The 24,626-nt window shown below is 42.2% G+C and overlaps 2 protein-coding genes and 1 long non-coding RNA gene across 11 annotated transcripts; 1 reads left to right on the forward strand and 2 right to left on the reverse strand.

The window, feature by feature from the left end:
• Positions 1–10,480, forward strand: dse (dermatan sulfate epimerase). Of its 3 annotated transcripts, XM_058076289.2 has the most exons (6): positions 1–224; positions 2,590–3,046; positions 4,087–4,340; positions 6,836–7,075; positions 7,164–7,371; positions 7,908–10,480. In XM_058076289.2, the coding sequence occupies exons 2-6, from the start codon at positions 2,634–2,636 to the stop codon at positions 9,646–9,648; spliced, it is 2,856 nt and encodes a 951-aa protein (XP_057932272.2). In that variant the 5' UTR covers positions 1–224; positions 2,590–2,633; the 3' UTR covers positions 9,649–10,480. The 3 variants fall into 3 exon arrangements, with proteins under 3 accessions (XP_057932272.2, XP_057932290.2, XP_057932302.2); XM_058076307.2 differs by lacking the exon at positions 1–224 and having other exon boundaries at positions 2,903–3,042; XM_058076319.2 differs by lacking the exon at positions 1–224 and having other exon boundaries at positions 2,903–3,042; positions 4,087–4,207.
• Positions 10,473–20,220, reverse strand: map3k7 (mitogen-activated protein kinase kinase kinase 7). 7 transcript variants are annotated; one of them, XM_078794938.1, is made up of 18 exons: positions 20,000–20,220; positions 19,480–19,595; positions 19,294–19,404; positions 18,819–18,884; positions 18,624–18,669; positions 18,036–18,174; positions 17,285–17,409; positions 17,001–17,129; positions 16,780–16,910; positions 16,482–16,563; positions 16,060–16,175; positions 15,828–15,975; positions 15,336–15,416; positions 13,844–13,911; positions 12,908–12,956; positions 12,757–12,818; positions 12,568–12,683; positions 10,473–12,251 (listed from the first exon to the last, which is right to left on the reverse strand). In XM_078794938.1, the coding sequence occupies exons 2-18, from the start codon at positions 19,570–19,572 to the stop codon at positions 12,071–12,073; spliced, it is 1,743 nt and encodes a 580-aa protein (XP_078651064.1). In that variant the 5' UTR covers positions 19,573–19,595; positions 20,000–20,220; the 3' UTR covers positions 10,473–12,070. The 7 variants fall into 7 exon arrangements, with proteins under 7 accessions (XP_078651064.1, XP_078651065.1, XP_078651066.1 ...); XM_078794939.1 differs by having other exon boundaries at positions 19,480–19,598; XM_078794940.1 differs by having other exon boundaries at positions 12,908–12,953; positions 19,480–19,598; positions 19,982–20,220.
• A 332-nt stretch (positions 20,221–20,552) lies between these two features.
• LOC144901303 (uncharacterized) lies at positions 20,553–21,656 on the reverse strand. Its single transcript, XR_013629499.1, has 3 exons — positions 21,595–21,656; positions 21,358–21,461; positions 20,553–21,282 (listed from the first exon to the last, which is right to left on the reverse strand). It is a non-coding gene; the product is annotated as an uncharacterized LOC144901303 (long non-coding RNA).
• Between the last annotated feature and the right edge of the window lie 2,970 nt (positions 21,657–24,626).

The raw sequence follows: 24,626 nt of genomic DNA on the forward strand, positions 1-24,626 counted from the left end.
GGGCGTCGGAGGAGCTGAAGGTCCCCTTTAAAATCCGTCTCCCCCCGCCCCCTTAAACACATCCACACATTTAGTAGCATGTTGTTCCCTCCTCGCTCCTACATTCCTTTGCACTTCTCCTACTTCCTCTCCGTCAAATCACTTTTCCAAGGAAACATCCTCGCTGCCGTCGGATGAAAAGAGCTGCGATGTCATAGGAAGCTTCGAGAACCTTCCATTGGCAGGTAAAACTTCCCTTCCTCCACCTAAACGCTTTCACTTCATAGTCGATGGAAACAACGGGGCTGCTTTTCTCTTTGGGATTACGAGCTTCATTGAAAGTGTACACTTTTCTTGGAGGGGGGGGCTTTCCTCGCTGTGGCCGTGGAAATGGAAGTGAAGTGTCTAGCATCGTACACGCTTTCAACACCGACAAAAGGGGGGCTTTTTTACTCCATGACGTTTTAGGAGAGGAGAGGTGAACTTTTTCATCCAACCAACCGTCACATCTTTTTTTTTTTTTTTTTTTTACCAAATTCATCTTTTTCCAGCCAGGTCCACCTAGTCAAACATGATAGGATGACACTTTTGGAAAGCAAAGCATGGAGATACATGACGCTAACATACATTATTTCATAGATTATTAATATTAGTTATATATGTATATTTACATTTTTTTTAAATCCAAATATTTCACCTTAATTCATTTTGTTTTCAGAATATTATGACTACTTTCCCACAATATTTTAAGTAACCAACCCAATTTTCTAAAAATCACAACTTCATTTAGTTCAGAAATTCTGACTATAAAAAATAGCTTTTTCTTTAATGTTACATCTTTGTGCCACCAAAATGGAATTATTTGTTATCATAATATAGTTTATTCACAAAATATTTTAAGTAACCAACCCAATTTTCTAAAAATCACAACTTCATTGAGTTTGTTTCTGTGAAATTCTGACTATAAAAATTATCTCTTTAATATTTCATCTTTGTGCTACCAAAATGGAATTATTTTTTGTCATAATATTACAAGTTTATTCACACAATATTTTAAGTAACTAGCCCAATTTTGTAAAAATCACAACTTTGTTTAGTTTGTTTCTCAGAAATTCTGACTATAAAAAATAACTCTCTTTTTCTTTAATATTTCATCTTTGTGCTACCAAAATGGAATTATTTTTTGTCATAATATTACAAGTTTATTCACACAATATTTTAAGTGACCAACCCAAAAATCACAACTTCGTTTAGTTTGTTTCTCAGAAATTCTGACTATAAAAAATATCTCTCTTTTTCTTTAATGTTACATCTTTGTGCTACCAAAATGGAATTATTTTTTGTCATAATATATAAGTTTATTCACACAAAATTGTCACTTTTTATTTTAATATTTTGACTTTGTCATAAAATTACCGCAGCCCCCCCCATTTCTGCTGTTTTTTCTTTTTTTACACACCTATGGTAACACATTTTCTACTAAGTATAATTTTTCCCCCATAATATTTTGTCTTTACTGTCATATTAAAACGTTGTTTGCAACCTTATTTTTTTCCAGAAATTACAACTTTATTTCATATATTGTGAGAAATTACATATTTTTCTTCAATATTTCATCTCCTACTAAAATGCTATTTTTATAATATTATTATCATAATATTGCAAGTTTATTCTCATAAAATTAAAATGTTCTCTTAATGTTTTTACTTTTATTTTCATTTTTTTCCTTTTCCCGTTTCGGTTGGTTTTATTTTTCTTGTAATGATGACTTTATTCACATAATAATCCCCCCCCCCCCCCAATTTTTTTTTATAGTATTACGTCTTTTTTTTCTTCTTTACTATTTCACCATTCTGCTGCTTATGTGACATTTTTCCTCATATTGTTTCGTAACTCTCTTTTTATCTATACTTTTCCATTTACTTTACCTTTTATTGGAATGGCGATGAAATTAGTTTCTGTTTTTGGCATCACAGCCAGCGGAGAGTTAGCACTTTTTCTTACTGGAAAAACGTATGTAAAGCAAGGCGGGGGTAATGTAATGGGGCGTATGCTAACCAAGGTTCCAAGATACCAAGGTTTTCGAACATTTAAAAAAAGCTCATCATCAACAATCCGTCCCAGAAAAAGAAGATATTGTTTGAAGAAAGAATCAGAATTTGTCCGCTTTGGGGGAGTTTACTATTTTTTTACTTTTTCCTGAAACACCGGAAAAAGTAACGTCGGTAACGGATTTTACCGTCAACTTCCCTGCCTGCTTAGCCAAGTGATGGACAAAGAAAGAAATGTCTAACGTTCTAGTCCTTTTTGGTAGTTTTTCAGCTGGCCTTCGCTAAGAGCTCTGCTAAGCTGGTGGAATTTACTTCCTGGAAACAGACGGCCAGCTCTAATAATTGTGTGGAGCGCTGCAAAGTTTGCTGTTGCATTTCCGACCTGCAGACGTGCTTGTCTTGAAGCACAATCAACACTCGGCTTTTGAGCGCCGATACAAAGGGCAGAACTTTTGGGTTCTGGGCTCCACTCAGTTGGAACGTCTCTTCAATCAGCAGCTGTGGGTGATTATTGTAAAAATGCCGAGCTGACTTCTTCCATTCCTGTTCGCCTTCTCAGCTGAACTCCTTTGGCAATGGCGCAGCCCCCCCTCTGATCAGACCATGAGGACCCACACCCGTGGGGCCCCTACGGTGTTCCTCATAAGTCTGTTGCTGCTCCCGCCGCCCCCCGCTGCAGCAGACCCGAGTGGGGGAATCCCCTTCATGGGAGGGAACTACAATGGCCACCCCATGTTGTACTTCGACCGCGCCGACGTCGTGGAGCTTCAGCTGGCAGCCGGAAGCACCCACAGGGAGATGGCGAGGCGGATCCGCGAGGCGGGCGAAACCATGCTGGAACACCCGGAGGAGTACCTGCCCCCCTGGAGCCCCGTGGAGTTCAGTGCCCGATGGAATGAGGTCTACGGCAACAACCTGGGTGTCCTGTCCATGTTCTGCCTGTTGTACCCACACAGAGCGGGGGCCGTGGACCTGGCCAAGGACTACATGGAAAGAATGGCAGCTCAGCCTAGTTGGTACATTTTCTATCTTTATTTATCTCTTTCCTGATTTCCGTCACGGCAAACTCACTGGAACTATTTCACACTCGGTGGTGGAACCAAAGGTTTTATGTATTTTTACCCGAATGAAGCATTTTTAAGAATAACTGACTAAATTCATTCATTCCTTTTCTACCGCTTATCCTCACGAGGGTCGCGAGGGTCTTCAGGCAAGAGGCGGGGTACACCCATCACAACTTCATTGAGTTTGTTTCTCAGAAATTCTGACTATAAAAAATAGCTTTTTCTTTAATATTTCATCTTTGTGCTACCAAAATGGAATTATTTTTGTCATAATATTACAAGTTTATTTACACAATATTTAAAGTAACCAACCCAATTTTCTAAAAATCACAACTTCATTTAGTTTGTTTCTCAGAAATTTGGACTATAAAAAAATAGCTCACTTTTTCTTTAATGTTCATCTTTGTGCTACCAAAATGGAATTATTTTATGTCATAATATTACGAGTTTATTCAAATAATATTTTAAGTAACCAACCCAATTTTCTAAAAATCACAACTGAATTTAGTTTGTTTCTCAGAAATTCTGACTGTAAAAAAATATCTCTTTTTCTATCTTTATTTATCTCTTTCCTGATTTCCATCACAGCAAACTCACTGGAACTATTTCAAGTTTTTATGTATTTTTGCCTAAATTAAGCATTTTTAAGAATAAGCGACTAAATTCATTCATTCATTTTCTACCGCTTATCCTCACAAGGGTCTCGAGGGTCTTCAGGCGAGAGGCGGGGTACACCCTGGACTGGTGGCCAGCCAATCACAGGGCACATATAGACAAACAACCATTCACACTCACATTCATACCTGTGGACAATTTGGAGTGGCTAATTAACCTAGCATGTTTTTGGAATGTGGGAGGAAACCGGAGTACCCGGAGAAAACCCACGCATGCACGGGGAGAACATGCAAACTCCACACAGAGATGGCCGAGGGTGGAATTGAACCCTGGTCTCCTCGCTGTGAGGTCTAAAAACGTGCTGTTTTGTCCCGCAGGTTGGTGAAAGATGCACCTTGGGATGAAGTTCCTTTGGCACACTCTTTGGTTGGGTTTGCCACCGCTTATGACTTCCTGTTTGAGTACTTGAACAAGGACCAACAGGAGCGTTTTCTTCAGGTGATCGGCAATGCATCTCATCTTATGTATGAGAAGTCCTATACCCGAGGCTGGGGATTTCAGTACCTGCACAACCATCAGCCCACTAATTGTGTAGCTTTGCTCACAGGAAGCCTGGTTTATATGACACAAGGTCAGTAAGAACGTCTTATATAATACAGTGAAGAAAATAAGTATTTGAACACCCTGCTATTTTGCTATTTCTCCCACTTAGAAATCATGGAGGGGTCTGAAATTTTCATCGTAGGTGCATGTCCACTGTGAGAGAGATAAACTAAAAAGAAAAATCCAGAAATCACAATGCATGATTTTTTAACAATTTATTTGTGTGATACAGCTGCTAATAAGTATTTGAACACCTGAGAAAATGAATGTTAATATTTGGTACAGTAGCCTTTGTTTGCTATTACAGAGGTCAAACGTTTCCTGTAGTTTTTCACCAGGTTTGCACACACTGCAGGAGGGATCTTGGCCCACTCCTCCACACAGATCTTCTCTAGATCAGTCAGGTTTCTGGGCTGTCGCTGAGAAACACGGAGTTTGAGCTCCCTCCAAAGATTTTCGATTGGGTTCAGGTCTGGAGACTGGCTGGGCCATGCTAGAACCTTGATATGCTTCTTACGGAGCCACTCCTTGGTTTTCCTGGCTGTGTGCTTCGGGTCGTTGTCGTGTTGGAAGACCCAGCCACGACCCATCTTCAATGCTCTGACAGAGGGAAGGAGGTTGTTCCCCAAAATCTCACAATACACGGCCCCAGTCATCCTCTCTTTAATGCAGTGCACTCGTCCTGTCCCATGTGCAGAAAAACACCCCCAAAGCATGATGCTACCACCCCCATGCTTCACAGTAGGGATGGTGTTCTTCGGATTGTACTCTTCATTCTTCTTCCTCCAAACACGCTTATTGGAATTATGACCAAAAAGTTCTATTTTGGTCTCATCTGACCATAAAACTTTCTCCCATGACTCCTCTGTATCATCCAAATGGTCATATGCAAACTTAAGACGGGCCTTGACATGTGCTGGTTTAAGCAGGGGAACCTTTCGTGCCATGCATGATTTCACATCATGACGTCTTAGTGTATTACCTACAGTAACCTTGGAAACGGTGGTCCCAGCTCTTTTCAGGTCATTGACCAAGTCCTGTCGTGTAGTTCTGGGCTGATTCCTCACCTTTCTTAGAATCATTGAGACCCCACGAGGTGATATCTTGCATGGGGCTCCACTCCGATTGAGATTGACCGTCATGTTTAGCTTCTTCCATTTTCTAATGATAGCTCCAACAGTGGACCTTTTTTCACCAAGCTGCTTGGTAATTGCTCCGTAGCCCTTTCCAGCCTTGTGGAGGTGTACAATTTTGTCTCTGGTGTCTTTGGACAGCTCTTTGGTCTTCGCCATGTTACAAGTTAAAGTCTTACTGATTGTATGGGGTGGACAGGTGTCTTTATGCAGCTAACGACCTCAAACAGGTGCATCTGATTCAGGATGATACATGGAGTGCAGGTGGACTTCTAATGGGCAGACTAACAGGTCTTTCAGGGTCAGAATTCTAGATGATACACAGGTGTTCAAATACTTATTTGCAGCTGTATCACACAAATAAATTGTTAAAAAATCATGCATTGTGATTTCTGGATTTTTCTTTTTAGTTTATCTCTCTCACAGTGGACATGCACCTACGATGAAAATTTCAGACCCCTCCATGATTTCTAAGTGGGAGAAATAGCAAAATAGCAGGGTGTTCAAATACTTATTTTCTTCACTGTATGTGTCTATTTTACTCCTAGCCACATCATATACGCCATTTCACAGGGATAATATTGAAATTAATTTGACATTATTGTTATTAGATCACACAAACCAGGCATCCCAAGCCTGGATAAATGGGAATAGGTTATGATAGGAAGGGAATTTGGCATAAAAGCTTTCCAAACCAGATCGGTTGCGATCCAGGTTTACAACCACCAACCACCACTGGCATTGTTAACCAACAGGGTGCCAGTGGAAACTATGCTACTGTTAGCCAACAGCAAAGACCGAAGATGGCTGACATGATGGAGAGAAGAAACATGGATATATATACTGTATATGTATCCGAGAGACCAGATGGAAATTTTTTTTTAAATTAAAAAATTAATGTTTTATATTAGGAAAGCAGGGAGTTTACAAAATTAAAAAAAAAAAAAACATGAAAAAGATATATATAGACTTAAACTATATTTTGGAAAGCAGGAAGTGAACAAATGTAACAGTTAGTACCAGATGGAGGGGTAGGATTTAATAAGCTTTGCTTCTTCCTACTCCTTTTGGACATGTGGAACTGGGAACTGATTATGTGATGCATTCAATTGTAATGTGATGCATGTTGAAATGAAATAAAACCATTAGCATTATTACCATAAATGACATCAGAGATGAGAAGCTCCAGCATGAGGAGTAAGTGAAAGCAGATGGACAGGATCAGGGAGACTTGCAACAAGCACAGAGGGAAACGACGCTGTACTACTGTAGAGGAATGGAGGCCATACATGGGTGTCAATGAAAGGGTATCGGGTACAACTGGGATGATACCAGCAGGGTTTGAATGAGTGGAATTGAAATAATCAAGGGATGTCACGGTGCGTTGTAGGTTATCTCCAGGAGGCCTACCTGTGGACCAAGCAAGTGTTGTCCATCATGGAGAAATCCATGGTGCTACTTCAAGATGTCACAGATGGTTCTTTGTATGAGGGAGTGGCCTACGGGACCTACACAACCCGCTCTCTGTTCCAGTACATGTTTTTGGTACAGCGCCACTTTGCCATCAGCCATTTTGATCATCCCTGGCTCCTAAAACACTTCAACTTCCTGTACAGGACCATCCTTCCTGGTAATTTGACACCGTCATCGCCATGTTGGCCTTTGCCAAGCAGAAGCACTCGTATTTTTGGACTAACTTTTCTAATGTGAATGATCAGGATTTCAACGAACGGTAGCCATTGCTGATTCCAACTACAACTGGTTTTACGGCCCGGAGAGTCAGCTCGTCTTCCTGGACCGTTTTGTGATGCGGAATGGCAGCGGAAACTGGCTGGCGGAATTGATTCATCAAAACAGGGTCACGGACGGAGTGGGACAGGCCGGGAAGGGCCAGCGATGGTGTACTCTCCACACAGAGTTCCTCTGGTGAGTTCATATGCTAACGCTAGCCAGTTGTTCTAACCAACCTTTCTGCTGGAATGCCTCCATGATTCCATGATTTTTATGCTTGAAAATGCCTCGTTTAGGCCAAGAATGGGACATTTGCTAGGACCATACCATCTTGGTTCAAATGGGAGCAGTGCCCATCCCTTTATGTAATGGTAATGGTAATGGTTTTATTTCATTTGAACATGCATCAGATTACAATTGAATGCATCCCATAATCAGTTCCCAGTTCCACATGTCCAAAAGGAGTAGGAAGAAGCAAAGCTTATTAAATCCTACCCCTCCATCTGGTACTTTTACAATCAGTAACTGTTACATTTGTTCACTTCCTGCTTTCCATAATACAGTTTAGGGTTTTTTTATTTCATTTGAACATGTATCAGATTACCAAGGTGACTATAGGGGTGTTATTTCATGTCTGCAGGACTCTAAATAATGTTAAAAAGCATATTTAGAAGGTTGTAAATCAGGCCTTTATGCTCAAAACATGAAAATATTAAATTTTTTTTTTTTAGGTATGACCCGACCCTCGTTCCAAAACCCCCATCCGATTTTGGAACATCCCAGCTACATTACTTCGAGGACTGGGGCGTGGTGACGTACGGCAGTGCTTTACCGGCAGATACCAATCGCTCCTTTCTTTCCTTCAAGTCGGGGAAGCTCGGGGGACGGGCCATTTTCGAGATTGTTCACAAGAGCAAGTACAAAGAGTGGATCAAAGGGTGGAGGAACTTCAACGCGGGCCACGAACACCCCGACCAGAACACCTTCACCTTCGCACCCAACGGCGTTCCTTTCATCACCGAGGGACTGTATGGACCCAAGTACACTTTGTTGAACAACGCCGTCTTGTTCGGACCGTCCCACTCGGGGAGCTGCTTTAAGCCGTGGGCCGGCCAGGTGACGGAATCCTGCGACTCCAAGTGGTTGAAGTACAAGGCGGGGCCGGCGGCCGACGCTCAGGGGAAAGTAGAAGCCGCCATGGAGAGACGAGGGATGGTCTTCATTCGCGGGGAAGCGCATTCTGCTTACAGTCCAGACCTGAAGATCCGGAACTTTCAGAGAAACCTGCTCCTTCTTCACCCACAGCTCCTACTTCTGGTGGACCACATCCATCTGGATCCAGACAGCCCCTGCAGGGCCATGAGTGCCTTCTTCCACAACACGGAGCTTCCGTTCCAGGATATGAAAGCGGACGGCGTCCATGGAGCGTTTGTATCCCACGATGACGACAAGTATAAAATGTTCTGGATGGATGACACGGGTCACGGTACCAGAGGGGTGGTGGGGTACTGGAATTACCCCCGAGGGTACCCGTACAATGGATCCAACTACGTCAACGTCACAATGCCGTTAAGATACCCTCACACCCGAGTGGCGTACGTTTTCTTGGGACCTGGCGTCACGCTCAACAGCTTCAGCCTTCGCGGCGACGACCAAAGAGTGGACATCAACCTGGCCACCGCGGAGCACACCTACACCGTCTACCTGCTGACCGGAGTGCTCACCAGCAAGCCTCTCTTCGCCATGGTGCTCATGGACGGCAAGAAGATTGTATTCGAGAAGACGCCGGACGCAGCGGACGGCTCGCTTCCGGAAGTGGAGGAATACGTCAACGTGATGGAGGACAACCTCCAGCACGTCAAGCCGGTCTTCCAGCAAATGGAGAGACACATTCTCGGGAAGGTTCTAAACACGGGTCGATTCCGCAAAACTGCAGAACGCCTCCTGCAGTTCTCGGACAAAAAGAAGACGCAGGGGGTCATCGAGAAGCTCTTTGCCATGTCCAAGAAGCAGCGGAAGGAGAAGAAGACAATCAACCTCGGGGAGAAGCTCTCCGGGAGTCTGCCGGACATCTTTTCCCAGATTGAGGTCAGCGAACAGAAGGCTCGACTGAGGACATCTAAGCGGGTTTACGAAGACAGCCCCGAGGAGGGAGACGCAGACCCGCAAGCCTTCATCGAGTACGCAGACAGCCGCAAAAACAGGAAGTCCGGCTTGGCCAGAGGGCGGAACTATAAAGAGGTGAACGTGTTGCTGACGACCGGAAGCCAGCGGCTTTCCAACATGGCGTCTTCCATCAGACTGTTCCTCCTCTTGAACACCGCCACCTTCTTCTTGCTCCTGGCTGTCTTACTGACCCGCTTTCACCGGGGTCGAACCGTGCACACCCAGAGGTGCTTCTACAGCATCCTAACCATCGACTGCTTGATCCTACTGTACCTCTACTCGTCCTGCTCTCACGTACAGTGTTGACGTCGTCGCAGTTATTCCGGACCGATAGCGATTATTAGCACTTAGCCCATATTTGGCTTCAGAAGTGTAACAATTGGCATAAAACATGAATACAAACAAATATAGGAATATTTACAGCCTTGAAATATATACTATCATCAAAAAATGAAGTTGACTTCGGGTTTCACTTATCGCTGACCTTTTGGGAACCTATCCCCGTGATAAACGAGGGATCACTGTACTGTACTTTCAAATAAATGTCCTAAAAATATGCAATATAATCTGCCCGTGTCTACTTATGTAATAAGTATTAAGGTTTATTGTGGCTGGAGATGCTTTTGCTCCCGTAATTAATTTGTTTTTGTCATTTGCTTGTTTGGATTTGGCTTCAGCAAAATAAATCAACAGGCATATTATTATTATTATTATTATTATTATTGTTAATGATCTTTTCAAGCACAATAACGCAATATAATTCATGTCAGACGTACCCCACAGACTGCTGGTATCGTGAGATTTGAAAGACGCATGCTGTTTTGACGCCCCTGCACAACCTTAAACTCCATTGAAGGATCATGATGGCGCCCCCTGGAAAACATCTTATTTTCTGTTATATATTCTATTTTTATTTTCTTCTTTTAGGACTTAAGACTGAAACAGGCGAGTCCCATGATGTGCGTTGTTAGCAGTTAGCATGCTAACTGTTTAAAAAACACCGAAAAGTGAACTAAGGGGTGATGTTTCGCATGAAGATTGTGAAAGTGCAGATTTCCTGGAACACGACGTGTCATTTATGATGGAATAAAGAGATTGTAAGGGGTCGCAGACAAGGAAATGAATAAAAGTATTTAGACAACCGAGTTTATTCACATCGTCTTCTTCACTGTCAACTGAAGCCACACGCGGGAGTTGTTTACTTTCTTTGTGCATGGAAATTGAAAAACGGAGGAGACAAAGATTTGTGATCATTCATACCCGTGCATCAACTACGCAACGGAAAACGACGCAAGTCTCCAGTAAAAATGACTTCACCGGGTAAAAGAATGTGTAAAAAATACTCGTGGGATCTGAAAGCCGTGACATCCGAGCCCCCTTTGGGTGCAGAGCAAGAGGGAAGCGTACATTATTCTTACTTTGCACGGGACATGAAACCCGTGACATCAACGTTCCTTACATGAATATGAATTCAATATGTCACATAAAACAAGTCAAGCACTTAAAATGCAGGCGACTTCTAAGGCAACATGTGAACTAAAAATAAACTACCGTATATCAGGTACAGGCTTGCTATTACTTTTCCTTGACAATTATTTTCCACACCCCATAAAATGTCCTAAAGACGAAAAAAAAACTACTGAATAGAAAAGACAAAAAACATTTACAAATCAAAACACTGGAGTCCAAATGTGATGATCTTTACCTTTTTGCCGTGAAGAAATCCTAGGTCTGTCTTTCCAGAACAGGGGAATCCAAAGTGCGACCCGGGGGCCATTCTAAAGGATACTTCAACAAGAGTAAATGTACCAGAATAAAGTCAACTTACTATGAGAAAAAAGTTGGAACCTAATAAAAAGTGGTCTTTTTTGCAACAATATGATGTTGAAAAATAACTATTTTAATGTGTTTTAGTCGTATTATAGTGGGAGACAAAAGTTACAACATTATGGCTATAAAGTCCAAAATATTATGGGAATAAAACTTGGCCTTCTAACATTAAGAAAATTTACAAAAAAACGTTCAAATACTGTCGCTATAAAATAATAATAAAAAAGTAATTATTTTATTATTATTTTATTTATTTATTATTTTTTGTAATAATGTAATATAAAAAAACAATAATGTAATTTTACTTAAAGTCAAAATATTAAGAAGGAAAAAAAGGTGCAATCTAGAACACCCCTGTTCTAGAAGGAAGACGCATCCAAACCGAGGATGTTACATGTGGCGTCTGTCAAATTAAGGGTAGGGGATATGAGATAAGATGAAATACTATGATTACGGGGGGGGTTTGGGGCATCCCCCACATTCGTTGCTGAACCGCTTGCTTTTTTTTTCTTTCACATATTTGTGGCCGATGGCCACAAACTAAAATGTTACCGTGTCCCCCAGAAGATGCTGAGGAATGGAAAACAAACAAAAAACATCAACTGGTCATCCAAGAGGCCCTGAGAGCAACATGTAGAAATACACACCAGCCTGCCGTCTCACGCGGCCACCATAGAAGCGAAGCTCCGCTCTGAAAGGATGCAGTGATTGTTTGGTCTACAATCACAGAATACACTGTGAGGATGTGCAATATACTGTATGTACACTAGATGCCTTGCTGCTGGGCAGGGGCAGGGGCGGAGGGACCTTAGGGTGTTGGACCGGAAAGGGTGATGAGTTTGTGTGTATACTTGTTGTTGATGGCGGATGGCGGGTGGGGTGGGGGGGTCACGTGGCATCACAACGTCCCCTGTCTCTTCTGCTGCTGGACGCGGATCAGCTCCAGCTGTTTTTTGCACTTTTGGTAGTATGTGGATAGACTCTTGTTTTCTTCCAGTAGCTTTTTGTGCTCTTGCACCAGACGGGACGTGTTCTGCTGGTCCTTCTCATCTTGGTCCAGTTCAGCAATCAGTTCCTTTCTGGACAGACGGGGGATCACATGGAATAGTCAGTCCCCCCCAACCTGGTTACCACATTCTCAATATTAGCTTTAAGTACCAGTGTGTGGGCTGCACGGCGGAAAAGTGGTTATCGCGCAGACCTGATCGAGTGAAGTTGCAAAACTTGATGCTAATAACACTTGATAAGTGTCAACTATTGCAAATTTGGAAGTAATGGGATGAATGTACATGTAAATATGGTAAAGTGAACGGGTCCACCTGCAACAAATACCCTTAAATCAAGTATCGTTCATGAGAGACTAAGGCATGGTGCTAAAAGTCTGACTTGACTTACTTTCTCTGGATCAGCAGGGCGATCTCCGTCTGCACTTTCAGATATTCTTGAGCCATCTTGCAGTGCTGCTCAAACACGGCCATGGACTCTTTGGAGTTGGGGAAAGGAGCGAGGGGCTGGGAAGGCGAGGCTGGTGTTGACATGTGAAAACCACGTGACATGAGCAGGAGTACGTGTTAGCGTGTTTACCTGCAGCTGGTGATCGAGAGTGAGGTAAGCCATGGGAATGGAATTGTCTGAGCCGTTGGTGTCTAGGAAAGAGAACGTGTGAGCCGTTCCACCATTATGAAATCACTCATTGCTTGTGTTGTATAAAACATTTTAAAAGCAAAAGAAATACCTTTGGGCTCATCAGGAGAGAAGTAACCTCGGCTGTTTCTGCATCCCTGCTAGAAGAACACAAAATATATCAGTGACAGTCAGAGCCGCCTGGCCCATTAGGCAATATAGGCAGATGCTAAGAGTGTCGTATATTGGGTAATAGAGTGCGTAAAGGCGACTATAGGGGTGTTATTTCATGTCTACATGACTCTAATAATGTTAAAAAGAGAATGACGCTAACAAAGGTTCCATGCGTCCATCCGTTTTCTGTACCATTTATCCTTACAAGAGTCGCGGGCATGCTGGAGCCTATCCCAGCTGTCTTCAGGCAAGAGTTGGGGTACACCCTGGACTGGTGGCCAGCCAATCACAGGGCACATATAGACAAACAACCATTCACACTCACATTCATACCTGTGGCCAATTTGGAGTAGTCAATTAGCCTAGCATGTTTGCTAACCGGCTGCATAGCGGAAGAGTGGTGAGCAAGCAGGCAGGAGACCTGAGTTCAATCCCACCCTCGGCCATCTCTGTGTGGAGTTTGCATGTTCTCCCCGTGCATGCGTGGGTTTTCTCCAGGCCACTCCAAATTGTCCATAGGTATGAATGTGAGTGTGAATGGTTGTTTGTCTATATGTGCCCTGTGATTGGCTGGCCACCAGTCCAGGGTGTACCCCGCCTCTCCCCCTGAAGACACCTGGGATAGGCTCCAGCAGCCCCACGACCCTGGTGAGGATAAGCGATAGAAAATGAATGAATGTTTGCTAACCAAGGTTCCACGCTACTAATTCCTGTACATAGAACCATCTGGTGTTCAACATCTGTAGAAAACCAATCCAAATCTACCAACTGAAGCAGACAAGATCCCTACTTTTCCTTAGGAGAGGAAATACAAATACATAAAAAATAATTTGAGCACATACAAAGCTTCACAGACTCCCGACTGTTGGCTTACCTGGGTGGACTCTGTGCCAATGCCTGGCAAATCCTGCACGGACCGACGTCTCTGAGGCTCGCAGGTTGCTATGAGGAGGGTGGAAAAACAGGGAAGGAGAGACAAATTAATGAACATTTCGGAAAATATGGGAGTGGTGTCTGTGGGTCACCGTGCAGCTTATTTAACCCGCCAATGTTGACCTGTCATGGGCTCATCTCGGACATAAATATCATACTACTCTGGTCACAATACAGTAGGACCAAGTGATTTGGATGTGCACCACTTTGCAGAGGTCTGGAAGAAGACCCCGACCAAATATGCTCAAGCCTTACCTGCTTTATAAACAGAGCTACAACAGCTCACAGTGACAGGAAATGTGTGCGGCTCCTGAGGCTCATCAGTCCCATCAGACGGAGACACCCCACCCCGTCACAGAAGAAAGTTGGCAAAACATTCACCACCATGAATGTAGAGTGGGGAAACACTTTTGTATGATTCAAACTGAAGCCCAAGAGTGAAAAGTGGCTTAATGTGTGTTTGTGGCCATTAAATAATAGTTAATAAATAATAAATAGTTGTCCATGTATGACCTCCGAAATTAACACCTCATGTCAGCATTGGGTTAATCAATGTAACAATACTGACACCTAGTGACAATAGGGCAATACTACATAGCATCACTGAATTGCATTTTATTATCGTTTTTTTTCGACATTTTTATGTTTGAAAAATACATAAAATCTATGAAAATATATTTTTTGACTAATAATAGGCTACATTCAAACAAAACAGCAATGATTTATGAATATATTTTTGAAAAACCGTGATAGAGTGGTAAGACAACGGTAACTGAAACCTTTGAGGTAGAAAAATGTATATTTAAGATGAAACCATCTTCAGTTTAGGTGACTTAAATAGCTTCCAGGTCCTTTTTAGTCCATGTGCAGCCATCTTGCACGTTCGCTGTCTTCTAAGAGCTAACAACTTCCATTCAGCATCATGAACATAAAAAAGGAAAGGATATGAGGGTTTATTGGCCAATATTTTTGGGCAGTCTATATAAAAGCAAGAACAAGGAGAAATGCAAAGCACACCAGCTACCCATGATCATCTCAAGCCAAGCCGATCAGATGACGGGAAGGACAGGGAATGAGTTAGATGCTACAACAAGGAGAGGTCTTCTTTACCCAGAAAACAGTAGAACCTCGCTTTTTGTAGGCCCAAAGAAAGCTAAGTTCATGTTTTTATGTGTGGTTTAACTGTTTCTATGTGAGCGTTTTGCAGCGAGGTTCCATTGTTCTGATTCTAACTAGAGTTCCGCTTCAAAAAGACGAGGCTCCTCTTCCGTGTGTAACTCCAGGATAAGCTCACCAAGATCTTCTTTGGCATAAAAGAGCTATCTCATGGAGTGATACGCAGAAGAGGGCCGTGGAAGAACAAGGCAAGCCAAGATCTTGACCAAAAACAAACTCATCCGTGTCAGCAGGCTGCCCCGTTAGCCCAGTGATACCTGTGAAGACGATCTTGGGAACATCCAGAATGGTGCCAAATGACGCTGTTTTACGATGGCCTCGTTTATACTGGGGACGTGCTGCAAAAACACATACACATGCATACAGCTGCATACACAGAGAGCGTGCAGACTATGAGACTTCAAGCCAACGGCTGGACTGGAAAGGCAGGCCACGCCGTGCACACGTACAGTATGCAGAGGTTATTTAGTGCCAGGGCAGCATGCGTTCCATTCGTTCAGGATCATGCAGTGGTAACGTGTAGATGACTGGCCAGCACTACACTACACTACATCCCTAAGTACTACAGCAGCCATGCAGAATGCAGACAATAACAGTTCAATGAGGTCTGGCATTGTGGGTCATACCAAAGCATAACAAGATTAAAAAACATTGTACGTGAACACCAAACATAATAATAACTCAAGCCTAACCTCAGTTACAATAAAATACAAATAAATACTTTACAGGTACAGTATGTCTGCCATTACCTGCTGGTGTAAATCCCATGTTGGGCTCCAGCTCTGAAAGGTCAGCACTCATCCGTTTAGTGTCCGACGATGTCAGGCCTTGTGTTCGAGCAGACAGACTCTCAAAACTGCCTCCTCTTGAAAGAGGCAGAGTTCTCAACGGGTCTACCTGAAATATCACATAAAGTCACTTCAACTACACCTAGATTACATAAATATTATACATTTATTGATAAAGCCAAATATGCTTTGCCTTTGGCTTGAAGTGAGGTGCAAACTGCGGTGTGATCTTAATAGTGTCGCTGCTCCCTTGGGAATCACTGTGCTCAATGTTTGCATCACTTTTGTTGCTGGTGTCCACATAGGAAGCTGTCCAATGAAAAGACATTATTAACATTACATTCTTATTTATGTCTTAAATGTCTTTATTTTCTCTTAACCGTAACACAAGTACAAAAATGACTATAGTCTAGATGGATCTAATAATGCTAAAAAACATCGTCAGAAGACCATAAACAGGTTTTTGGTATGCTCCAACTACTAAATATTCCATTTATAAATAAATAAGGAACCCTGCTGTGCAGAAACTCACTTCACGGTCAGGTCTGATAAACGTAGGCCCACTGTACAAGCAAACTGTAATTGCGTAATTCATTATGAAGGTGACTCAAGTACCTGTACTAGTTGCAGAGCTGCTCTGTCCGTCGTCTGAATACTGGTACGGACATTGCAGGGGCTCTTCAGATCCTGGAAAGTACTGCCACAGACATAAGGAAAGGGTAAGCCATGCTGGAGCTAATGGATAGATGTTTTATTGTTTTTTCGTCCAACATATGTATCTTTTCATCATCAATGGTCAAAGCAGTGGCTTTACCAGTATACTTCATTATTGGGCTATGGATATGAATTAAAACTGTACCAGTAATGGCAGTAAATAGTTGCAAATTCATGTATATTAAATAGTCCTGATTACCCTCATCAAGTGAGTCATGATCTTCACAATCTCCTCCATGGAAGGCCTCTGAGAGGGGTCTTTCGACCAGCAGCGGGTCATCAGACTTTCAATTGGCTTGGGTAAATTTGTGATTAAAGGTGGTCTGGTGCCTGAAAAAAAACAAAACAGCATTTCCCTTTATCATATTCACGCACTATACATGTTGACTGGTCAAGCTTGGGCCTCCACCGCTGACCCACCATTGTGCACTGCCCACATAATACGAAAAGCCGGCCCTCCAATCTCATCAAAGGGCTTCCTGCGTGTGATCACCTCCCAGAGAATGATCCCCCAGCTGAATACATCACACTTCTCACTGTAATTGCTACCTGGAAGTACAAAGGAATACAGTGTCATGGAAATATCATTTAAAAAAATAAAAATAAATAAAAGCCAAGGGCTCCAACAACCCGGACAAGCGGATGGATGGTATGTTTTGGTCCATCTCCATAAAAGTATGGGGAATCCTATATAAAATACTTGCCTTCGAATACCTCTGGGGCCATCCATGCTGCACTTCCTTTGTTGTTCGTCATATGAGTCTGAATGTCACATGCCGTTCCAAAGTCGCATATCTTAAGCACAGTGCCGCCAGCCACAAGTAGCAAACTACAATTGAAGCATAATTATGTTGAAAATTACAAAAATATACATTAGTACACTTAATATTGGATTCGAATGTGAAATCAACTTGGGGCATTGAATGAATGAATACATTGCTCAGACGCAATGCATTATGGAAAAACATGTTGCCCCCCTTGTATTGGTACATGTTTGTATATTTCTCAGGTATTTAGCCATAACTTAGCCGGTAGTCCAAGTTTTAAATATAAGAATTACGTTTTAGGTCTAAGTAGTCAGAATACTTTACAAGCCATCTTTTCAGGTTTCAATTTGTCTCCTTGCATGGAAGTTGTTTCAAATTGTATGTGATTATTTTCAAAGCACCTGTCTCGTCTTATCTATTTTGGGGCGAGCAGCAGCTTATCACTAGATACCAGTATGAGCACACACACTTGCTCCCCAACTGACACCGTGGGGGAGAAAAAGGCTAATTGGGCCCAATTTGCACATCTTCACATAGGACGGTACTCCCCTTTGTTGCCTGTAGTTTAGACCTTAATGGCTATGTGTTGCATAGGGGAGAGTAAATATACACTCAGATTCTTTACTTTTTGTCTATAACCACGGAACAGTACACATGTACTACACAGGTAATGTGACAAAGGGCATACTTTGGTGGCTTGAGGTCCCTGTGGATGAGAGCCTTTGGTTTCATGCCATGGAGGTAGGCCACACCCTGGGAACACTGTAAACACCAGCTCATGGCATGGGAAGCAGTGTAGCAGGGGAGGGGTTCAGCACCATGCAGCACTACAGACAAGACAACGTAATCACAATGACAACATTCGAAAATGCGGAGGAACAATTCACATGCATAGAGGTCTGTCAATATACATCTCATTTACAGTAGTTCTTTGGTTCATTCCAACGCGAGTATACACTAATACACTTTTTAAACATTATTAGAGCCTTCTAGACATCAAATAACACCCCTATAGTCACCTTTGCGCTCCTATTTTTTTTTTCCCAAATGTACAACTGATAGCCAATTTACGATTACATTATGTGTGTGCTGAGCCATTTCACTTGTTTCTTTTTTTTTTTTATAGCTACTACTACCAGTTTATAAACTTGGCAAAAAAAAATTGAATTCAAAGTTTACTCACTTGTGCAACTGTACATGTGACTGAGAAATAAATGCAAAAGGGCTCCATTGTCAAAAATAAAATAAACCAAACCAGTATTAAGTGTAAACTCACCATTGTAGAGTGATCCGCCCTCTGCATATTCCATCACAAGGCAGACCTAAACAGGAGTCAAAATAATCCATTATTACACTGCCACATATTATTATGGGAGTTGTATGGTAGTTACAGCATCACAAAGGATCATTTACTACTTTTTCAATTTTTTTTATCACAATGATAGTACATAGAAAACATTTGTTGACTTACTGGATTATTGCACGAGCCGTACAGCTTCACAATATTAGGGTGATTAACCCGTGAAAGCTGGCGGAGCTGGAGAAAAAAAGGGAAAAAAGGGTTATTATTCAGTCAGACTGACAGTCATGTAAATGTGTTGGGTTTTAAGTGGAGTTTTTAACTCAAGTTTGTGTATCATACAGTACAGGTAGTACAGATCGGACAGAACATATTTCTAAATTGTGTGTTACACCATTTTGTAAATAGTAGGTAAATAATAAAGTTTCAGCAATTAGAGTTTGATTCCACCGCCGGCCATCTCTGTGTGGCGTTTGCATGTTCACCCCGTGCATGCGTGGGTTTTCTCCGGGTACTCCGGTTTCCTCCTCACGGTGTCAATCAAACATATTGATTTAAATAACTCCTGTATTGAATCCCATGGAATTGACTTGCTGTCAGTCTGCGCCTATTGAAGCAAAGACACAACAGTTAGTTGTTTGAGTACCTCAACAATAAAGGCTTTTCTCTCCGATTCGCTTTCAATGGTCTTGATTGCAACATCTTTGCCTTTCCACTTGGCTTTGCAAACCACCCCAAAAGCTCCTCTTCCCACCACCTGAAAATAAAGTGTCAACAACAGGGCGTTAGCTTGTGAGAGCAGTAAAGTCCAGATATACGGTACACAGCCTACCTCCTCCACTTTGATGTCCTCATAATTAATTTCCTCAAATGGATATCCCGGGGGCGTCTCCAGCATCTCGGTGGATGGTAATGACAGTGACATTACTGGCTCACGTCAGCCACCAACTGCTAAAGAAAACATACATGGAACAGATGCCAAGTTCCTAGTAGATACTACACATAGTAACTTTTGTACGGCGAGGGACCACGTCGACGTTATCTTCAGAAAGTACATCAAATAGAGACATATAATGTCTTAAATGTCAATAAGCAAAATGCTAGTGGTCGACAACATCAACCAGGACTAGGAGGGCTAGCTGTAGCTGCTACACTACTGACAGCCATTTCAGAACAAAAGTACCTTTCACAACATACGACCCACTTTGTATGACGATCATTTACAAACATTATACGATTACAGAGAGTAAACACAAATAAATCGGGGCCCACGGTTCTTTAGCGAGCTATTAAGTGAGCTTTAGCTGGCTGGCCTGGATGCTAACTCCACATACCGGGGCTTTTTAGCTCACCAGCACCGGCTCTCGGGACGCGGAGATGTCTAAAATTCATCAACGAAAACTCCATCAATAACGTCCTTGGAACAAAAATAGTATTTCACTCTCTCGTCGACAATCAGGCATAACTGGTCGAGCAGGATTGGTAAATGTATATTTTTATTCTTCACAAGAACTCCATCAGGAAGTGAGTGCGCACTTCTATTTCGTCCCCAGCGCTCGGAACAACAACGATTTCACTCCAACCTTAAAGGGAAGCACGGCTACATATTCCAAATAAATCAATTATCATTTCTTAAAATGTATCTAAAATATAATAATCAAATCAATAATAACAAAAATATTTTTAGTTTTCAGGTTGACAACAAATGAACTTTTTCTGCAAACATATGTGGTTGTGAATCATCCAAAGGAAAAAGGTAGGCCTGCATGTCCTGTCAATGCCATCATTTGGCCACTGGATGGCACTGTTGGCTGTTCATGCTTTGACTGATTAGTGCCTGTTTACTTTTACTTTGACATCGCTTACAAATGACATGACGTGACGACACAATGGCAAAAATTTTCAGGCTTATTCATCACTACTACAGAGAAAAAAATCCTTCTGAGACCTCCAACCATCAGGAGCGACTCACTCATCCCAGTACCAACATGTGTCAAGAGTCTATTGGAAGCTATATTAGGTCTATGTCTCAGTAAGTCTACTATAAAACTATAAAATAAAAGTGAGTATAGGTGTCTTATTTCAGATGGTTCAAATAATGTAAACAAAAAAAAACACATTTAGGGGCGGTGTAAACAGGTTTTCCATGCTCCAACTATGAAAACATTTAATTTTTAAATCAGAAATTCACTCATCACAGTTGGGCCTGGAACCTAATAATTGACATAAATAAGGGATTCTTCCGAACTTATTAAAGATGGCTTGTGGGACTCCTGAAGCAACCGTCCGACACCTCAAATAAGGGAAGCAGTACCTGGTCCACATTGTTTACAGTCCTGCTGACCTCGACCGATACTTTCAGGCCCTTCTCCGTCCCACTGACATACATTCCAAAGAGGAAGCGGAGTCAGAGGACTGATCCGAGGCAATCCGGGGTGGTCAAAACGCTCCTCAGTGGCAAAGCTTCAGTTTCGCCCTGAATTCCTCAAGGCTCTGGATGCTGAGGGACTGTCTAGACTGACGCGCTTTCCAATTGGAGGACTTCTTGAGACTTTTCCATCTGCTCCTCTTGGCTACCTTGAGGGAAATCCCATTTGAACCGTTGGTTCCACAGCTCATCCAACCACGGTTTAATCTGTTTGAAGGAGCGTACGTTACATCTTCGCTTGTTTCACAGTTGCTTTCTCTCATTGCTCCATTAACTGCCCACCCGAGTGTAGTTCTGATTGCATAAGGTCCATCATCCACACTCCTTAATGACCTCTTCTGGTTCTATAGGCTTTGGCACAATAACCCCAATCAGCAGACCTATTTCTGAGAGACACTTTTTATTATTACGCATTCATCTGGCTTTGGTTTACAATTTAAAAAAATAGTATGCAGCTGTGCTTTAGTGAGTGGTTTAATAAACAATAAACAAGCTTTGCAAAATATCCAGTACTTTTACCTCTTGGTAGGCCGTAAGCTTCTTGCTGTTGCTGATTCAGCCCTTGTTCTTGTTATTGTTCTTCTTCTAAAGTTAGGCTTCTGCCATCACATTTTGAAATCCAATCATTCCCCGTAAACCACGGCATTACAAGTTGTGCAGTCACTGGTGGACTGGTATTACCCTGGGTTGCATCCCTTCCAAATAGAGTAGCTGGTATCCTGCTGACAACGCCAAATTTTTCCTCAGATCCTCTGCCCTGCCCTGTTCCCCTTGCGTTCCCGGCTTTTCTCTTCTTGTCTTGTGCTCACTCACATCTGGCTGTAATCCCGTTTAATGAGCAGCACTCCAAGTCCTCCGCTCGGCCCCATACAATGGGCTTCATTCAGTCACATGGAGTCTTGACAGTACTTGACAATACTATCAAGGTTCATATCTTCATTGTTACTATGACCACTAATATGCTAATATGCATATAGGTGTAGTGGTTACGTAGACTCCGTAATCAGGAAAAAGCCGAAAGAAACAAAAATGTTGGACTGTTTCATTTCAGTAATATCACTGTTGCTGTTTAATATTTTGTCCTCTCCCTTGTGATGCTTTATAAGCATGATTGACATTTGCTGATGTGGTCCTGTTTGTTTCTGTTATTCTGTTATTGTTATTGTTGCTATTCTTTTTGTCTCCCTTTGTATTGTCCCCCCCTCTGTTTTTTTTCTTCTTCTTTTCTATCCCCTCCTGCTCCGGTCCGGCCGCTCCAAATTTGCATAACAAAAAACATCAAATAAAACTCCAAAGCAAATCTGTTTAGCATGTAAGGGCATTTAGATCAATAATACGATATACCCCCATCATAAGTTGACGTGTAAAATCACACAAAAAAATAAATAAAACACACAAAGATCAAATTAACTTACTTATTCAAACTCTTAAATTTGACAAATTCACAAGTCAAACCATATTGCCACACAGAAAAAACAACAAGAACACAGAGAAGAATTTGGTGGTCCCAATGAGATGTCAATCATAACTAATGGGAGTGGCTTATATCACATATCATGTACATCATTTATTCCTCATAGAGAATGCCGCCCTGGGCAAATGCCCACGTGCGTATGAAAAACCGCCACTGCCAACACTACAGAATTTATGCAAAAGCCCAAGGTACATGATATATGTATCAATCACCACCTACTCTATATTCAGCATATTTCCCCATGCAGTACTTCCTCACGGCAAGCTGGGTCCAATTATTTGGTCCCATGGGTACATTTGCAGGGAGCAGCAGAAGGACAGCACTCTCTTGGGCCACCATGCCTTATTTATAGATTCCTGCCCTGTCATTGAGCACAGGGAATACTTCCTCTATTTATTATTGCTAATCAATGGTGGCACTGATACAAATCCGTGCTTGGCAATTTCTGGAATAAACTACTTATGGTATCATAATAGGGTAGGCGTGAATTAATAGAATTATTGATTTGGATTTTAATCAGTATGATCCAGCAGACATATGGATTCACAAAGATAGACAGTCGATCCTCGTTTATCTTGTATTCAGACCTGAAAAGTACATTTCTGTGATGTAGGATTCAATGTTGATATAAATGACTTTTCAATATGATTTTTTATCATTATTAGAGCCCTGTACACATCAAATAACATCCCTATAGTCACCTTTACACTTGTATTGTGTGTGATGTACTCAGGTGTAACTTACGTATATAGGTTAATTAGCCACTCCAAATTGTCCATAGGTATGAATGTGAGTGTGAATGGTTGTTTGTCTATATGTGCCCTGTGATTGGCTGGCCACCAGTCCAGGGTGTACCCCCCCCCCCCCCGCCTCTTATTAGGATAAGCAGTAGAAAATGAATGAATGAATGCTCTAAATGAATGAAACCATAACAAGACATCTTGGACATAACTGAGATAAGATTAGCATTAGCGCACGTTAGCATTGACCACCTATTTCCCGGTGGCTGTGTAACATTACTGACACCTAGAGCCCAGTTTAGAATACAACTTTACTGCCACTGTTTGTGGTTAAGGAGACACATCCAGTGAACATTCGCACAGGAGCTGCTGTAGGCCACTCTCTACACTGCTCAACCTGCTGCTAGCAGACAGCTAACACACGTACGTCACTTCCCAGTTCCTCATCAGTCCAGAGAAGGCGTCTCCACTGCTCTATAGTCCAGTGGCGGCGTGCTTTACGCCACTGCATTCGGAAATATTGATATATGTCGTCATTCAAATTGACTCGGATTTGAACCCCACCCCTGGTGCCTAGCTCGGCAGTCATTACCCAGCTGCTTCCAAAAATGCTTCAAATCAAGAACATCTCCCACTCGTCCCGTACTTGTCACACTCCTGCAGCTGCATTCTCAATAAGCCAGTTGATTTTTGCCAGCACCGTTCTCTGGATGATTTATTTGGGAAAAAAAAAAAACAAAAAAACACCAGCGGTGAGCTGTGGTTCAGTATTCCCTGTCCACCTCCAAATTCATAGGAAACATGCCATGAAGTCCTTATTAGTCACACAAAAGATGTGTGTCTGTGTGGCAAGAGAAGAGTCAATGAGGGAACGACAGCTGTGTGATTAAAATTCTCACACGCTCCCTTGTCGAATATACTTGGGGGCAGACGGCTTATTTTAGCATTCCCTTTCATGTCTTTGGAACATACTTATCGCAGTAATACACTTTCCCAGATAGCACATGGATCCACATCCCCCTCAGCGTGTCAGGAAACTGGAGATGGAGATGAAACAAAAACAGAAATAAACGCTCGCTCACTAATCAGCTATGAGACAAACAGCAAGGGTTCATGGGAAGGTCGTGCAGTTTTGCTGGAATGATGCTTCCCGCTTAGGATTAAGGAGGCTAATAGAGCGTGTCACACTCAAATAGGGATCCCACTGACATACTTACATGTGATGAAAAGCTCCAGATAATCCCCGGAATGGGTCGATTTGGATACCTGAAGTGGTGTACGATTGGAATATGAAATATATATTTTTTATTGTTTATTATTCAGCGATATGGGTACTG

Source organism: Doryrhamphus excisus, linkage group LG11, assembly GCF_037039965.1.
Source record: "Doryrhamphus excisus strain RoL-2023G ecotype Guam linkage group LG11, RoL_Dexc_Guam_v1.1, whole genome shotgun sequence".
Taxonomy (NCBI): Eukaryota; Metazoa; Chordata; class Actinopteri; order Syngnathiformes; family Syngnathidae; genus Doryrhamphus; species Doryrhamphus excisus.

Excerpts from the sequence above, each read along its gene's own strand:
- map3k7 (XM_078794938.1), bottom strand. The coding sequence starts at position 19,572 with ATGTCACTGTCATTACCATCCACCGAGATGCTGGAGACGCCCCCGGGA. Across the intron at positions 15,976-16,059 it reads CACCTCACTTCAAGCCAAAG|GTAGACCCGTTGAGAACTCT; the intron begins GCAAAGCATATT and ends GTGATATTTCAG. Across the intron at positions 12,957-13,843 it reads TTGGCACAGAGTCCACCCAG|CAGGGATGCAGAAACAGCCG; the intron begins GTAAGCCAACAG and ends GTGTTCTTCTAG.
- dse (XM_058076289.2), top strand. The coding sequence starts at position 2,634 with ATGAGGACCCACACCCGTGGGGCCCCTACGGTGTTCCTCATAAGTCTG. Across the intron at positions 3,047-4,086 it reads ATGGCAGCTCAGCCTAGTTG|GTTGGTGAAAGATGCACCTT; the intron begins GTACATTTTCTA and ends TTTGTCCCGCAG. Across the intron at positions 4,341-6,835 it reads CCTGGTTTATATGACACAAG|GTTATCTCCAGGAGGCCTAC; the intron begins GTCAGTAAGAAC and ends GGTGCGTTGTAG.